Source organism: Cupressus sempervirens, chromosome 10 (assembly GCF_028749045.1).
Source record: "Cupressus sempervirens isolate cs-2001-9-10 chromosome 10, ASM2874904v1, whole genome shotgun sequence".
Lineage (NCBI taxonomy): Eukaryota > Viridiplantae > Streptophyta > Pinopsida > Cupressales > Cupressaceae > Cupressus > Cupressus sempervirens.
Window position 1 is genome coordinate 452,572,553 of NC_143127.1, and position 19,170 is coordinate 452,591,722.

At 34.5% G+C, this 19,170-nt stretch overlaps 1 protein-coding gene across 1 annotated transcript in view; it reads left to right on the plus strand.

Annotated features, from left to right (window-relative positions):
• The first annotated feature begins 3,174 nt into the window (after window positions 1-3,174).
• Window positions 3,175-19,170, plus strand: part of NRPA1 (nuclear RNA polymerase A1) — a 249,193-nt gene continuing 233,197 nt past the window's right edge. Inside the window, exons 1-2 of the mRNA XM_089807317.1 lie at window positions 3,175-3,425; window positions 4,615-4,784. Coding sequence (XP_089663443.1) covers window positions 3,402-3,425; window positions 4,615-4,784 — 194 coding nt within the window. The 5' untranslated portion in view covers window positions 3,175-3,401. The remainder of the gene's footprint in view (window positions 3,426-4,614; window positions 4,785-19,170) is intronic.

Here is a 19,170-nt window from a genome sequence, read left to right on the forward strand (position 1 = left end):
CAACAACTCTAGCTTGTAACAATAATATATTTAAAAGTAATCTATAATGATACTATAGTAATAAAAAATATTTTATTATGATAATGTAAATATTTTAAAAACATATATCATAAAATAAGATGAAATTATTGAATATAATTTGATTCTTTAGAGATAGAACTTAGTATTCAATTCTTAATTTTTTTTTAATAGGTAATAGGTCACGAGGCTCAAGATTGTGTTTAGATTAAAAAAAAAAAACATTTCAATTGGGCACCAAAGATAAGAGTTAGATAGGTATCCTTCGTGTAGCCCTTACATGAATATCTCAGAGTAATTTAACTAAATTTAGCGCCTATTTTATATTTCCAAATTGATATATTTTTTATTTCCAAATTGGTAACATTTCTCTTGATAATTCCTTACATATATAACCCGAAAATTAAACTTGACTATGATCAAGATGTTAGAACAAAAAGTATACTTAATAATAAAAAATGAAACTTATCTCCTAAAACAAAATTTTGAAATCAAATAGTATATAAGGAAAAGTTTTGAATATCCAAAAATATGTCACTTATTAACATTAAACTTCTATGATATCAAAAAACATTAACATGTTTATTTTGACAATAAAATTTCTAAACCAATTTCACTTCAAGAACAAGTGTCTAACTTATGCTTGTCATATTAGCTTGTTAGTGCAAGGGCACCTAGGGTTTTTGGTCAAATCCTAACTCAATTTTGGCTTGTAAGTGGCCTTGGCTAAGCCACTAAAAAATAAGGACTAAAATAGAGTCCCAAGTGCATGTTTGAGTCATTAGGTGGTTAAATTAGGTATGGGCACAAGGTTTTCCTAAGAGTTGTCAAGATTGACTTGTAAATGCAAAAGTTGTCAATATGGGTCATAATGTGTCAAATGGTGAAATTGACTCCAAAGTGTGGATAAATGGTTAGAAAGGTGTAAGGAGTGCCTACTCTTGCTAATGTGATCATACTAGGTCCATTTGAGGTGATCATGGGTGCTAGAAGTGTCAAAGTGCAAAATTGCAAAAGTTGTCATAAACAACATTGACAACATTTCTATAAACCAACCAAGAATTGATTGTGGAAATGGTTATATAGTTGAAGCATGATAACTAGAGATATATAATTTCATTCAAATTAAGAGGAAAAGGTTGGAGTTTGGTACGGATTTGATCAATGAAAGCTAACTATTAGCCTGCAATTATTGTTGCAGTCACATTACACCTCAAGCATCTACACTTCAATGGATTGACTTGAGTGACTTAAATGAATGGTTAGATAGGACTTTGTGTCTACTTTATTTGTGTGCATCTTAGGTTTTTGTGCAATTTTTTCGATACATGTAAATAAATTTTTTCCTTTGTGACCAATTCACTAGCCTATACATAGTAGGAAGACTTAAAATGGCTCTAACTTGAAATGCAACAATTGGATCAGTATGACCTCTTGGAATTAGTTATGGAACCAGATACATAATCGATAAATATGAAGTTTGGAGAGATAAATTGTAGGTTTTCTATTTTTATCATGCCACCCTAAACTAGTCCAGTGTTACCTAGCTAGGTGGTTTGACTGTTACAAAGCTTTGAAGGAGGGGTTATTGGATTGTTCTGTGCAATCCAAGGACATTGAGATGTAGAGTAATGTGTAGAGGACTATTGATCAAGGTTTGGAGAGAAATTGAGTTCATTTGTTTACCATTTGAATCCCTTGATGTTCATACAACGTAAGCAAGCTAAAAACCCTCAGTAATAGGCCCAATTCTAGGAAGGAGGTGTAGGAACATGTTGAAATGCTAGGATTCTGCAAATCTTTAAGTTTCCCAAAAATGGTATTCGGAATGGTGACTAGTTTCTAGCCTTGTCAAGGAAGTTTTGGAGTTACTAGCCTTATTACAAGGGTTCAAAGAGATTGGTAGCAAAACTATGGAAGGTGAAAGCAAGGTGAGACCAAGACTGATGGGAACAAGTGAAAAAGAAGCCTCTTTATCCATAGATGAGTTAGTCATGACCATCATGTGATAGTAGATGACTTAGTGTATTAAATCTTGGAAGCAAAGTGAAGGTAGTGTGAAGTGATAGATTGGTAGAGAGGTCCTGGAGAAGAGGGGAATTCTAATGAGAATTCCTCTAGAGTAGGGTCCTAGAGTGAACCCTAGTAAGGCCAAGAGAAGAGCCTTAAGAGTTCTAGAAAAGATTAGGACAAGTTTGAAGGACTCTCCCTATCACTTGTCTCATTTGAATCTCTTCTCCATCTACTCCTTTGTTAGTGAGATTATATGCTTCTCTACTACCTTCCCTATAAATATGTTTTATGATTGTTTCTTCAAATTGATCAATGATGGATAGGGCATATTCAAGTTTAGAATTAAGGATCCAGTTTGGGGTCTCTCTTTTTCTTAACACAATTAGGATAATTTGTGAGTCTCCTTCGATAACTAATTTGTTAATACCTACATCTCTACTTAAAGTTAAACCTTCTATTAGGGCTTCTAATTTAGCTAAGTTATCAAACATTACTCCTAAAGTTTTGGCACATTTAGTTAGGCATGATCCATTATCTGAACAAATAATACATCCTAAGCCTATTGATCCTAGATTACCTCTTGAGGCGCCATTAAAATCTAACTTTGACCATTTTGTAGGATGAGATTCCCATTTACATTCTTTCTTAGCGATCTTTAAAAATTGGTTTCATCATAGTCATTCTACTAGCTTTAGTTAACCATTTCCCTTTCCAACTTCTTATTTTTTAATCCAATTTTTCTAAAATCGTATCCCAAACTTTACTTTCTCTAATACATTTTTTCAAGTTGAATACCAAGGTATTTGCATGGAAAGATTCTTTTTCTGAATTCCATTATTTTACAAATTTCTCTCTTCGCTTCCTCTTTGGTATTAATAAAGAAAATCTCTAAATTGTAGCATTTACTTTTTAGCCCAATGCTTTCATATAATTATTTATTATTTGCTTAATTTTGTTAACTTCTTCCAAAATACTTTCTCCTAATAATAAAATAAAATAAATAGAATAAGTAAAATAACAACAAAATAATGTGCATTTTGCAATAGACGTATTTAAGATGTTTATACTATTTCTTCGTGCCCATGGAATAGAAGAGGACGATGGCAAAAAATAAAATAAAAAATAGCTGGGATAATCATCATGTTCCAGTTCAACCTAAAACAAAGCAAACGCGGGGTTTTTTCAAGCTGGAGGGAGATTTTACCTCCATAAACCCTACTCGCTTGTCGATAGGCATAAATTACACGCCAAGAGAAAAAGAAGAGAAAGCTGATCAGCTGCAGAGGCAACATCAAATGCCCGTGTTTTCTATGACATGACTGTTATTATAGTATAGGAAATAAGGCTTCAACTATACTTCTTAATACAGAATGTCGATTTCAAACACTTCCCAGGTATATACTGGAAATTGTTTTTTGAAATCGATTTTTATTGCTATTATTAAATCGATTCTTATTGATCAAGTAGGATAATGAACTGCCAAATATTATTTCTTTCATTGCTAATGGGTCATATATGTTCTGTAAATGTATAGTTTTGCTTTGGGATTTAATGGAATTTTAGTTTTATGTTCTTCCTTGTAACAGCTGTGAGCAGCAGGTGTTGGGTACAATATTGTTTAGCTCTCTTTGTTGATACCTTCAGAGCTAAAACTCCCTTTCCTTAAACTAAACTCACTTGATATCGAGTTAAGATATGCTGCTTTTAACGATTCGGAATACACATTATGACTCTTTACACCTATCAGATGGGGTTGCCTTTTTAGTTTTTAAATCCTAAAGAAAAATTAGTAGTTGACAGGAGGATCAAAATGTCGTTATTTATGACAATATGTGCCACCACCCTAGATTTTCTTAACACACCCTTATTGCCATAAGTTCATCATTTGACATGTTCTCTGGAAGATTCTGGAGACTTTACTAAGTTAAAGCAGAGGCAGTTATTAATAGTTATAGAGCTTTTCCTTAAACCTTATGCTTGACCTTGTACACTTTCTCTATAAACTGCAGATGAATCAAATTGGAGATTGTTATTTGAATGAAACTGACAGATTCTTGACTACATAAGCATGAAAACCACATAGGTTTAAGCAAGATGGCTATATAGATACAAATTGTTCAGATGATATCATCCTTGGATAATGTTTTGGAACTTTATAATGGTTGATGGAAGAAGTATGCGTCTTTTGATTAAAAAGTACCTGATTGCTGAAGGGTGCTTAGCTACCTTCTGTCCAATCACGCCAGTAGTTTATTTTCTGTTTTTCTCCTTGCTTGGCTTAAGGAGGCCTTAAATGCTTAATGTGTAACGTCACATGACATACCCTGTTTTACTGATAGCTTTTGGTCTTGTATGCAAATTGATCCATATTTCTTTCTTTCATTCATCATACATCATTCATCTTAGAATATTTTGAACAAGGGATATTTTTTTAAGTCTGATTCTTTTCTATATTTTTTTGAACTAACCGTTTCTAGTAAGTTTATAACTTTAATAGATTGCAGAGATTATGATTTTGTCTTTTTGGTTTTAAGCAAGTTTGTCTTTTCTCTATATTCTCACAAAATTGGATGTGTGCTTCAGGTGGTGACCAAAGATGTCGAATCAGTTCAATTCACCTTTTATACAGATGAAGAGGTGCGATCTTCAAGTGTAAAGCGTATTACAAGTCCAGTTTTATTTGATAACATGAACAGGCCTGCACCTGAGGGATTGTATGATCCAGCACTCGGTCCTCTTGATCAGTACGGTAGGTGAGTAACATAGAGCTTGAGACACTGAGTTAAAAATTGCTGAATGTTCATGGTAATGGAGGTTCTATGTTTGCCAAGTACAGCTCTTTAAAGTGCAAAAAAGAAGATAGAATTGTTTTGAATATCTCAACTCTTAGTTGCAAACATTTTACTTCAAAGTTGGATTACTCTTATTATAGGCCTTTCCCAATATAAAATTCATAGCTAGAAATGAATAATTCGCCTTTAAAAATGGTCCTTATTTGATGAAAAGGTTTTAATGTTTCATATTTTAATTTTTTTTTGAATATCAAGCCCAAAATGCCAGCATTACCACAGAAGAACAAAACCATCATTTTGGAACAACTTTGGTTGAAATGGAGAGCACAATTCTTTACCAGCCACAGTGTCACCTAAAAATTGCTAGGAAAGCAGAGTTTGTTTTTGTGAATTTGCTTTTGCATTTGGAAATCTGACAGCCAACTATTGCCCAGTCAACCATGGTAGGTGTGGAGCTTTTTAGTGAACTGCTGGGTTCCCTAACTATTCAAAAAGTATCCCGTTTAACTTTTTATTTTCTTTTTTATCTTGTCTACTAAGAAATATGATTTTGGCTAAGTTACCAGTGCTTTAGAAAATCTGTTTATTGTCAAATTTATTTACCCTTGTTTTCCCTCTGTTTCAGAGCATCTATATCGTATGTAACTTGATTTTTTTGTTAATTCAAAGTGGTTTTTGGATAACAAACAACCCACTGAAAATATCAAACCTAGATTGATATACATAATACTGTAAAATATCTCAGAATTATTGTTGGTTTAGATGACGAGTATCCTTCAATTTTGGGAAGTTTTTGTCTTCGGATTTTCATTTCCAAAATGTTCTGCATACAGGAGATGAGATTACCTAATAGTTTTTTGCAAGAAGGGAAAATAAATTTAGTTTAATCTGTAGCTTCCTTTTCACAATAGAGATTGGAACTTCACTTTTCATTGTCACAAAACAGCTCTGAACATAGTTTGAGGAAACTATAAATGATTGAGGTGAGCAGTTCTAGTGGGGATAAATCTCGATAAATGTAGGAAAAAATCACTTGTAGTTGAAACTTAACAAAAGTGCTTTGTAAATATTTCTTTTTGTGATGCTGTTTTTGGGCATCCTGTTATCACTAGGAATTTTAACACTCTAATAAAGGAGAAGAAATGAGATAGTTTATTCTTAGAAGACCAATTTATCTGGAAGTGCCTTCAAACCGTCTTATTATCATATTGCTGGACAACTAGATGTACCTAAGGACGTTATTATTTATCTAAGTTAGGCTTAGAAATTAATTTAATTTTTGTTATAAAGAGAATATGAAGTTTCCCTCCTTGATCCAAAACTATATAACAAGGGGACATGAAGATTCCAAACACGCGAGTGGTTAAGGCTCTTGGTATTACAGAATGATGCATTTCATTTCTCAGTTTTGTCTTTGAAGAACAAAACAAGAGGATTGAAATGTTGGAGAATATGGTATGTGAGTATATGGAAGCACATCTTTGCTGCAGGCCATTGCAAAATGCCAAATCTCTCATGATTGAGGCATAAGGTTTGCACCTGGACACATTTTGGGCATAAGCCTTAACTGTGACAATTTCCCTCCCAAATGGTTTGAAATGAAGATGCAAAGGAATACAAAGGAGGACCAATCCTGCTCAAGAGGAGGGCACCCCATCAAGATAACTCATTTGAACTGTCTATTATTTGAGAGCAAGCACTAAGTTGACTTGAAAATCTCTAAATTCAGTATCTGTAGTTTCATGTATTGTGCTTGTATACAATGTTAGAGGAAATGAAAGGAAATATTTTAGTGTCTTAATACCAAGCATCATAATCAAGTTATAACAAAGTTACAAACACAAAGAGGAGCTCAGTTAATACATAGCACAAACAATAACATATGTAGGGACTTGATCAATACAAACACATACAGGAACTCAATCACTACATACAAATAATGGTACATGATTTAAGCACTAGCTTGTTTGTTGCTGAGGATTATGTATATTTGGAAGCCAACATGGATCACAGGCTAGCAAGTTGTGGTATGCTAGGTGACCATGGATGACTAATAACGTCCTATGGAACAAACATGCCAGTAAGCTGCGTTATGGTAGGTGGCTCACAGGCTCCACAAATTTACAAAGGAGCAAGCTGTGTTATGCAGAAAGTCAGATGAACTCCAGCAAGTTGCACTATCCTGGGTGCTTCATAGACCATCATTAGGGAGCATAAAAATGTTGGATCACAAACTAGCAAGCCATATTATGGTAGGTGATCAGGGTATTCATCCGTTGGCCAACAAGTTGCATTATGCCGGGTGATTTATAGACTACCATTGCTTAGGAAGCATATAAATGTCATGAATCACAAACTAGAAAGCTGCATTATGCTACTTGATCAAGCTAAGTCATATTCATTCGACTGGTGAGTGAGCTGTATGATGCTGGGTGATTTTTAGACCACCAATGCTTCAGGGAGTATAAAATGTGATGGATCATAAACTAGCAAGCTACATTTTTCCAGGTGATCAAGGTAAGCCGTATGAATTCCAGTGACCAAAAATTTGTGTTATGTTGGGTGATTCATAACCACTGATATTTTGAGGAGCATAAAACATATCATAAACTAGCTAGTTGTCTGATGCTAGGTGATCAAGGCAAGTCATATGAGTTCCATTGGCTAGATTTTGGTGTTGATTTTTTAAGCAGAAATATCGCAATGCAAAGATGAGATAACTCAAAACACAAAACACAAAACACAATACACACAAGTTACCTTGGGAAAACCCTCCAACTTGAGGGAATAACCCAGCCACACCAGAAAACAATATTTTATTGATTAACAGCAGTCTGAGACTGCACACCCCTTAATGAATGATACACACTTTTCTCTTTGCAATACGATTTACTGATAAAACATCAGATATCATTCACACACCATACACCTGTAAAAGCAATCTATGTTTTTCATATAATACTGACCACACGATACAGTGCCAATAATCTGCAACCAAAGTGCTTACGATACCTCACCAAAAATGACCACCTACAGCTAAAACATAGAAAACAAACAAAAGACATCAATAATCGACTAAGAATACAAGAAGACATTCCAATGGAACCACTGATCCAAATGTCAAATGTTTCCGAGGATAAACTCATCATATTCCAGATTACAATAATAACATTCCTTTGATTGTTGTGGCACATGGAGTAACAGAAGACCCGAGCGACATCACGTTTCATAATTCTTATGAAAGGTTCAGCTGCACACAGGTTTCTCTTTGTAGCACAATGGAAACTTTTTGAATATCTCAAACCATGGTCACTTTCAAGTCTTATTTGTTTGTCTTCAATGAAAGGAAAAGTGCTGCCGTGAACAGAAAAAATCCAAGCATGAGTGAAGTTAGCTCTTGCAGCTACCAGTCTCCAACAGTTGGGTGAGTCATGGCAAACAATCGGCTGGGGACATGGGATGAATTATGTGGACTATATGATATTCCTCAGTCACATAAGAAAGCTTATACCTCGGTGTGGAAGTCTACAGGCCCCTTTTTTCCTGGGAATATTTTATCCACCTACCAGTTTCTTGAACAGATTAAACAGAATGATGGTAATCAATTAAGGAATGCTACTGAAGCAAGTATATCAGATGCTCAAAGATGATACAAAGATCCTAAAGTGGAATAATGAGTCCTGTGGGAATTGATTGGCCGGAGTCCAATTGGACTTTGCCCCCAACCAGTTTTGGCACCAAACTTGTGAACCCAAGAAACAATGTCTTAGGTTGTTAATTTTTCTGAAAAAGGTTGTTGCTGGTGATGTGTTATCCTCTGTTGGTCTTTCTCCGCTTGTTTGTTCTCTGCGTAACTCTAATGAGTTTGTTGGTCATCTTTTCTTTGATTGCAGTTTTGCCAAATGTGCCTGGTCTTTGTTTATTGGTCAACCTGTTTGTTGGAATTCTAAGCCTGGTATTTCTTAGATTGAAGTTCTTGCTGGCTATGTTGATGGTTTTGATCTTAAACTCAATACTTTTCGGTCTGTTCTTTTTGAAGTCTTGTAGTTTGTGTGAATCAAAAGGAACAAGGAGGTTTTTCAGAGAGAGAGAAGGAGCCTTAATGAGTTTAATTTTTAAATCACTTTTTCACATATCATGACGGAGGTTTTAGCTGTGTTGGAGATACCAAAGAGTAGGTTTATGATACTGCTGCAGGAAGGGGCCATTTTTTTCCTATAAAGCTGATAGCCTGATAGTAAATCGGCACACTTCTTCCATGCTAATAAGGATATGCTCGACCAGGAAGAGCTAAATGTTCTCTATCAGTTTATGCAGGAGAAAGGTATTCCTAAGAAGATAGAGAAAGAGTACGAGAACCCAAAGCTTTAAGGGCACTTATTCCTCATGAAATATTTGTTCCCTTTTTATTCACTGGGGGCCTAACTATTGCATTACAGTTTTGAGTCATGTTTTTTAGAAGTGATAAAGTTATGCAAATTGACATGTGCTATGGAGATCCTTGTGGCCCAGACAGCTGTAATTTTTGTTGATAATTGTAGCTTGTAAAGGTAAGTTAGAAGTAGAGTTCAAGTAGGACTCTACTTTGTGGAAGTAGAGTTCAAGTAGAACTCTACTTTATCCACCTAACTAATTAAAGTAGTCACCTAAGAAGAAGAGTTCAAGTAGGACTCTACTTTATGGAAGTAGACTTCAAGTAGGACTCTACTTTTCCCAACTGCTATAGAAAAGGAAGCTAAGAGTTAAATAGAACAATAATCTTTCTCAAGAAGGACATTGAGAGAGAGAGAGAAAATCAGAGAAGACATTTCTGATTTTCAGCAGGGTAGAAAGAGTAAAGTTTACAACAGTTAATAGCAAAGGAGAAGGTAGCCATACCAAGTATATTCCAGGTTTGCTGTTTTGTTTGTAACTTGTTTCAGAGCCATTTTTCCCATGTACTGGGAGTTCTTGTAAGTTCTAAAGTTATTTTGAATGATGAACTGATTGAAGAGCATATGAATTGTGTTTTGCTTTTCTAAGTTTTCTGCTGCTTTATTTCATTAAATAAATCTAGTTGTGTAATTCTAGATCTGATCTATTTACCTAGATACTAGATTAAAGAAATCAACATGGTATTAGAGCTATAAGTTCTAAACGAAAAGCACAGGATAGATTTGGCAGTCAGCAGTCTCAGGTTCGAGGACAGGCTAGATGGAGTTTCAAACTTCTTGCCATGGAAGGCAAGAGTCATGCTGCTTCTCAACGGGCAAGACTTGTGGGAAAATGTAGAAAAGGTTCTTCCACTACAAATGGATCTTGCACTTCAAGCAACACAGGATAAGAAGGACACTAAAAGACAAAGGGTCATTCTAGATGCTGTAAAGGATCACTTGATTCCCCATATAGCAGAAAAGATGAAAGCCAAGGACATGTTTGATGCCTTAGTTGGTCTCTTTCAAAGTGACAATATGACTTGGAAGATGGTTCTGAAGAACAAGCTCCAAGAGTGTCAGATGGACAAACTTAATAATGTTACCAGTTACCTTATGAGGATCACACAAATTCGTGATCAGCTTGCAGCAGTTGGAGAAAAGATCTTGGATGAAGTGCTGGTGAATGTAGCTCTAAATGGTTTCACCAAGTCATGGGAACCATTTGTGAAGGGAATTTGTGTTTGAGAAAACATTCTAGATTGGCAGAAGCTATGGGATGCTTGTATTCAATAGGAGACTCGTGAGGACGTTAGATCCAACAAGCAAGGAGGTGGTAATGAAAACTTGGCCCTCATCACTAAGACTAAGAAAAGCAAAGGGAAAGCTTTGACCAAAAAAGGTAACAATTTTGGAGGACATCATCCTGAAAAGAAGCAAGACTTAAGCAAGATCAATTGCTTTGTTTGCCATAAGCAAGGTCACTATGCTTCTCAATGTCCAGAGAAGAAGAAAGGCACAAGCAAGACACAACAAGTAGCAGTAACAACAACAATAGAGACTTAATTGAGTGAATTTGCAACAAAGTTTGAGAATGATTTTTCCCTTGTAGCTTGTCTTTCTACCAACACTATAGTTAGAAGTGCTTGGTACTTGGACAGTGGTGCCTCCTGTCACATGACTGAAGCACGAGAGTTTTTCAGTCAACTTTTTGGGTATGAATCGGGGATCATTGTGGAGCTTGGCAATGATGCCTTACATGCAATTAAGGGACAAGCAATTGTGCAGTTTCAGCTTGAGTTAGGAGGATCAATTGATGCTCAGCAAGTGTTGTATGTACTTGGTTTGAAAAAGAACTTGTTGTCCATCTCAGTTATGGAGGACAAAAGTTACACAATTACCTTCCTGAAAGTTCAAGTGTTTATATGCCCAGAGGGAGCCAATCCAGACACAGTTGTGAGGATTGGAGTTACAAAAGGCAACTTATATAGGCTACATGGTAACTCCATTTAGGCATTGGTGCATAACAGTGAGAGCTTGTGTGAGTTGTAGCACAAGAGGATGGGGGCACTTGCATCACAAAGCCCTACCTATATTAAGAGAGATGGTCACTGGACTTCCAAACTTTAGTCTGGAGTATGTAAAGGTTGTGCTCTTAGCAAAAATGTCAAAGCTTCATTTCCCAATAGTAAAACTCGGTCCAAAGCGATTTTGGATCTAATACATTTCGATGTTTGCGGGCCTATGTCAGTGGCATCAATGAATGGTGCATCCTATTATGTCACCTTCATTGATGATTTCTCCAGAAAGACTTGGATCTACTTCATGAAGACCAAAGATGAGGCCTCCAGTCCATTCAAGGAGTTCAAACCTCAAGTGGAGAATCTGGTAGGAAACAAGATCAAGGTGTTGAGATTAGACAACGGGGGTGAGTATACCTCAAATGAGTTTAGAGATTTTTGCAAGGATGCATGAATCAAGAGGGAGAGGACAGTTGCCTACAATCCACAACAAAATGGGGTTACAGAGAGGAAGAACAAATCTATCATTAGTTCTGTAAAGGTCATGATCCATGATCAGAGTTTGCCATTGTTTCTATGGGCAGAAGCATGCAACATAGCCATATATTTACAAAACTGGAGCCCTCACCAGGTTTTAGAGGACAAGACTGTAACAAACGAATTTTCATAGCCAATTTTAATCTCCTAATAATTTAATTTTATAAGTAATTGATTCCATTTCACATGACAATGATTTCTACCAACTGATTATAACTGAAAGAAACTCTTTTTCCAATCTGACTGACTTTTATGTTCAGCTGATTTCACGAGAAACAAAAAGAATATTATGTATTGCTAACAATTAAACTATTTCTAACTGATTACATATTCATTTGAAAATAAAGTAACGATTAATTATATCAACTGAAATGCTTATTCAACATAAAAGTAAATGTTTTCTCCAATTATAAATTAAAATATCTATCTATTCTTCTGACAATTCAAAGTATAAGAAAAATACAGTATTAACAAAAGAATCTTTTTAATTCGTTGTCCAAGCCTCGGCATTAGTGAGAGGAGAAGCATTGACATAGGCTTAACCTCCCAACCGCGGACCATTACTTATCCCCACTCATTCTAAATTAATAGAATTGAAGCGTCTGGACAAACAACAAAGATCACATGTTCGACACATCTGCCTATTTCTACCCTGGCCAAGCATTTCAAAGTTGGGTTTGTAAACCTGATCTCCACCACTCGACTGGACAACATTTTCATAACTGGAACATGCATGAGCTATTATAGTTTTTGTCTTTTATTAATTTATTCTGATTCCTTTCTTGTTTGTGCAGACTCTCTACACCTCCTCACCTTCTTAGGCTACCATGCCGGTGATTACTAGGTGCTCACGAGTTTATATCCACTATATTTGCTTTACACCTCTTCACCTATAATGGCATTATTGCCGGTGAATTCCTCGGTGTTGGATTTCATGATATTATTTTCATCTTTGTATGGTATAAATGAATGTATTAAATTCTGAGCATAATTAGTTGTTCATGGTTATCACTGCATTTTCATCTCTCATGTACATGGTTGATACACTTTTATGAAAAAGGAACATCAATGATATAAAAGACAGATTCTATGAACTAGAAATCTACTAATGTTTACCCCGATTCAGACTGTAATAATTTGGCATTAGTATTATGGATTTTATACAAAACAAGATACACGACTGGTATAGCAATATGAAAGGAATACAATCATGGTTCAACGGTATCTGTACTTGGTTCTTATGATAAACCTGACTCACGACAGACACAGCAATATGAAAAGGAAATAAAAACATGGTCAGGGGTATCTTACGTGACACCTCTGTTTGCTTCTAAATCTCCGCGGCAGGAAGAATGGACTCCGCTCCTTGCTTAGAATCTTGCGGATATGGAGACGTGAAGGCGATATGGGAAAATGAAAGAATAGTGAATAAGGTCGGATATTAATCCCAATTTCTCCACTTGACATGTAAGCGTAGAGAATAGTGAGCCATCGATAACAGAGAAGGAAAAGATAGACTGTGACCGATACGATCGTGAGACTATATTAAAAAGAAAGAGCTTGGCTCTTCGGCTACCATTAGTTACAAGAAGCCATTTGAATGCCATGCAAATTGAATGAAGAGGAGGGAAAGAAAAATAAGAAGTTAAAGAGTTTTATTATTATTATTATTATTATGCATTATGCATCCTTATGTACGTTCATGTTTGTGTTGATAAAGTGGCATCATTAGATTATAACTTATAATTTATTGGTGTCACCTTATTTTTGTATACATATGTTCGTATAATGATCAAATAATAATTTCATTGATAATTCTTTAAAGGTATGAATTATGTTTAATTTATATTATTTATCATATTGTTCCTTTAATAGCTCATGTGGTTCCATAATGCAACATGTTGTCAAATCCTAGTATCCTTACCAGGGTAGTCTTAGGTCAAATCTGTTAAAGTAATTGAGATCGTTTCTGCAAATGTACTTTTCATTGCCATTGTAATTGATGATTTTCAAATGCAGATTTGGATCTCATCTCTATAGTTAATCACCATTTAGTTTATAAATAACTATATGCATATCTCATCTTATATATATAATATTAATATATTACCCATATATGTAATATAATAATATATAATGCATAATATATATAATACATATTATATTACACATATCACATATATTATATATATAAGATATATAATGCATAATATATAATATATAATATATATTATATATATAAGAATCACCAATAAGAATTTATCTGAAAAACATAAACACAGATTGATATATCAAATAATAAATGTTTTACTTCTACTGACGCTAAAACATTAACACTCCCTCTTTAGCAAGGGAGAAGTAAAACATCATTAGATTAGAATCATAATCATTATGTAATCAACGCAATGTATATTAAAATCTCTTAGCAACATAAAGTATTTCCGATGATCTCTACTTGCACTTAAGCAATGCCTAGAGATGTTGATGACACACTCATGATCTCTACTTGTACTTAAGCAATGTCTAGAGATGCCCATAACACATTCATGATCTCTACTTGCACTTAAGCAATGTCTAGAGATGTTCATGATACACATATGATCTCTACTTGCACTTAAGCAATGTCTAGAGATGTTCATGACACACTCATGATCTCTACTTGCACTCAAGCAATGTCTAGAGATGCCCATAACACACTCATGATCTCTACTTGCACTTAAGCAATGTCTAGAGATGTCCATGATGACATAATAGATTTGTTACCCATGATCTCTAATTATCCAAAAACAATATCTAGAGATGTCCATGATAACAGGAGTATCATTTGTAAGATCATCACCTTACAAAGATTACCTTGTGTTTGTCATCATGGTGTCCGATAGATTCCAACCCAAAGAACCAAGATAATACGCCTATCATATGTAAGATCATCACCTTACAATGATTACTTTTTGTTTATATATGCCAATGCAAGATTGTCACCTTTCATTATATATTTGAAACAACAATTATATAACCAGATATAGATTGAAATCAACATATCAATTTTTTGCCTTTGAAATATTTCAATTTAACATTTCCCTTTAGAACTTCTCCTCATAGAGAAGATATCATCCATAAGGGATTGCATCTCAAAATTTCTCTCTCTAAATGTAGATCCTGGGATGTTAGGTCCTCTTGTTACTTCCTCAAAAAAACTCTCTTTTCCCAAGGATGCTTGACAAACTCATCACTCCCTCATGATATACGTAGGAGTAGGCCCATGCAGTCACCCACATGAATTTCTAGACTCCCTCTGAGTATCAATCTTCTAAGCTCCGACATTACCTTTGAAGAAGTGTCACACTCCCTCTTAATGTAGAAGAATCTGATAATCTCAATCATCAAAGATACTTGCATCAAGAGCTACACTTGATCATTAGGGTCTTTGGAACTATTATCATCAGATTTAGTCTGCACAATATTTGGTAGCATATTTGAAGTACCAACCTTCTTTTCCTGGAAGAATATCCTCAAACATAAAGGAAAAGATCAAAGCAAATGACCCTTATAGTATGTATATAATTACAAATAAATGAATAGATAAATGTAAAAGATACAAGTACTTATCTGCTCATGAGTATCATGGAATATCTCCTTTTCTAAGGATGGTTCAAGTGGGAATGAAACATTGCCTATTATTCCCCCCACAATGTAAAGTTACCACTCGTACAACATTGAACACTTTCACATCACATCAAATTTGAATACTTCTTTCTAAGTTCCAACTTGCACTTTCATATCATGTACACAAGGGTAGGTCCATTAAGATCACATAGTTGAATGAATTATTGTCCTCTTTATTGTTACAATTTATGGATCATTGAAGATTCCATCACAACATGGTTTACTCCCTCTGAATCAATATGATTGAGATTACCGAAGATTGACTGAATCATATCATCTATCTGCTCCCTCTTTTTCAAAGTTGCCTGAAATTTCAACCTCCCTCTTTTTCTTGAAATAACATTCTCGAAGAAAAATAAATCAAGGAAAATAGCTCTTATAGTACATAAATAATCAATGAATAAATAAATGTAGTACTTAAGAAAATTACTTATCTACACATCAGCATCTATGATGCAATCTTTTATACTTCTTGGTTCATCCTCTTGATGCTAATATCGATACTCACTCTCAAGCACAAGTTTGTATACGCATACTCTTCAGCAAAGACTCCTTCTCAATCTTACTAAGGCATTATACACCATTTGTAAAACACTTAGCAAACATGCCTTATGAGTTGTAAATAATTTTGGATCCCCTAAAGCTATTCTCCTAAGCCTTGCAATGAAAATGATTTCATGTACTATAAGACTCCAAGTCCATGGCTATGTATTGAATCTAATTAGTCGATGGTGTTGAGAGTGATCATCTCGTCCAATGGATATGTTTTTCATATCTTGTTTCACCATACTATTTCTATCAAATATTTATGTTTAGTAGACTTACTATTTCCTGCCTATGATCAATGTTTTAATCCTTCTTGGTGTCATTCTCCTAGGAAGTGCTTCATCAATAGGAAAAAATGACCTAAAAGATGGTATGATGAGTCATTGCCAAACATCTTCCCCATTTCTTCTCAAATGACATTGACTGTAATTTTTAACGATGGTGTGTAATGCACAATTATATTCTTGTTGAATACTCTTATCGTACTTGATAATTCATCGTCTATCTTTCCTCGATAGTTATTGATTGGTTTATCATGTTGGTAATAGGTTATTTGATATGTCCATCGTATCTTTCATGACTATGTTGAAATTGGAAGTGTAACCATCATCACATCTCCCAAATGATCATCACTAACTCAAAATTATGATGGAATTGGTATTTACAGCTTCTAACTTGAGACCAACAAATTTGTTTCATCATCTGCTATTGATACCCTTGCAAATATGATAGAAAATAAAGTGAATATGCAGGGATATTCGTCTCATAATCATCTACCACAAATTGACGCTAGGACCATAGTGAACATTAATTGATATAATTGTTTTGGCTAATCATACTTCCTCTATCTAGATAAGTATATTGTGCCCTTAATTTCTGAAATTTCTTTGAGTCAACACCCATAAATATCTGGTCAATTTCTTGCGTATGATATAACTTACCTGGGTATATTTAAAAACAATTCTCAGATAATATCTTGGTTATATTCCTAGTCGCTTTTGTTATTCGTTGTTGATTGTTTTATTTTATTTATTTCTATTATTATTATTTTTATGAATGTATTTCTTCTTTCTCGAATATATGAATGGTTGTCTTTACATGTTTTCTCCCTATTTTGTACTCTATTGATCCTGGTCGTGAATTGGCAATCTTCAATTGTTAATCTCTACATAGTTCATACGTATAGTGGAAGGTGTTAGCCGCATTGAGATTTCAATCCTCCTTTGAATGCTTATACTCTTTGTTTGACAATTTTAACGATCATCGTTGATTAGAAAGCACTAGTTGTAGATGGTGTATCCCAATAAGGATTTGGTATGGACTATGTTAGAACATTATATTGTTGTTTGTGATCATTTAACAAGGCACAAAACTCTGAAAATATCCCATATCTAGCATTTCGATGCTAAATAGACCGTTGTTCCTCTGTTCTTCCTTCTCCATATATCGATGACTGTTATCCTTACTCAGGTGGACTATTTGGGATGCTAACTGGGTAATCTTTCATTCCATGTCTTTCCTTTCTCATTTTAATGGCCGAATCTTGATGTTTAATTTAAAACTTCACATAATTCCTATATTACACCTACCATCTCAATCTTGCAGCAAGGAGTAGCCCCTCACAGGTATGTTCTGGACAACAAAGAAACAAGTCATCTATAAGTCCCCAATGTTCTCTGGTTCAAGAATTTTGAATTTCTTCCTGTTATTGTTTTACAAGGTAGATTGGTGGCAATCTTCATACTTGAGTTGTAGAATGATATTGTATTAGCGTGCAGTTTGTGCATCTTATATATCTGAATTAAAGACAGTGAGATGTCGTTTTTTGATGTTGTGACTAATTATATCCATTGTTACTTTGGCTTTATGCCTTGGTTAGTCGCCTCTTATCTTTCATGTTGTTAACGGGAGTCGGGGCCATTGACTTAAATAATTAAGGAAATCTTGCAGTAGATTATCATAAAATACAAGGATCCATGATTCCTTCCACTCATGGTGATGAGTATCATTGACGTCTAAACATCTGTAAAATAATATTTTAAGTCTCAACTATTTGATAATGATGATTATTTTGTATCATTGCCAGTTCTCTGAACAAAGACAAATCTGGTATTTATCTATTATGTGTTGACACAATGTTTATACAAATATCTTCTATTGCTTCCTGAAAGTACACTTCTAGATTTTGTTGGCCTTTTTCATTGTAGCATGTATCAACATTTTCAAAATTCAAAACACAAGTTTCTTGATGATTGAATCAAGACTTTGGATATGGTATCACAAATATTGCATTAATCTCTTACATCCTTCCTATACTCTATGATGACTCACTTTTCTCCCTTCTTCATTTGCAGTCTGAGCTCTGATACCATGTTAAAGTAACTGAGATCGTTTTGGCAAATGTACTTTTCATTGCCATTGTAATTGATGATTTTCAAATGCAGTTTGGATCTCATATATGTATAATATGAGAGGAGGAGACATGTCTCTTCAAGAGACATGAAGAGACATGTCTCTATAGTTAATCACCATTTAGTTTATAAATAACTATATGCATATCTCATCTTATATATATAATATTAATATATTAACCATATATGTAATATAATATAATATTATTATATTATTATATAATAATATATAATGCATAATATAAATAATACATATTGTATTACATATATAATATATATTATATATATAAGATATATAATGCATAATATATAATATATATTATATTACATATATAATGTATATTATATACTTTTTTTGGTTGGTAATAAGAGTTTATTGAAATAAATCGGGTTAACCTTGGCCCGAACCAGTAACAACAATAGAGATACAGTCAATCTAAAAACATCAATATCTCAAAAAGAAACAACAGTAAAACCATAGGATAGGAACTATGTTTTTCCTCTACCCCGAGACTGAGACCGGAGGATCATCTCAAAAGGCTCTTTTGCCCCCCGCTTCTCCTTTTTGCCCTTCACCATCTGCCATCCATCCTCCACCCTTGCTGCTTGCATCTGCCATGCTGCCTACTTTTGGGAATGAGAAACCCCTTCATTACACATTTTTTGCAATGCCATTTGTGCTACAGCCCTTTCATAGTGTTTACGCTTCTCCTGTCCTTCTGGAGTATCCACGCCTACCTCAGCCTGTTGCTTG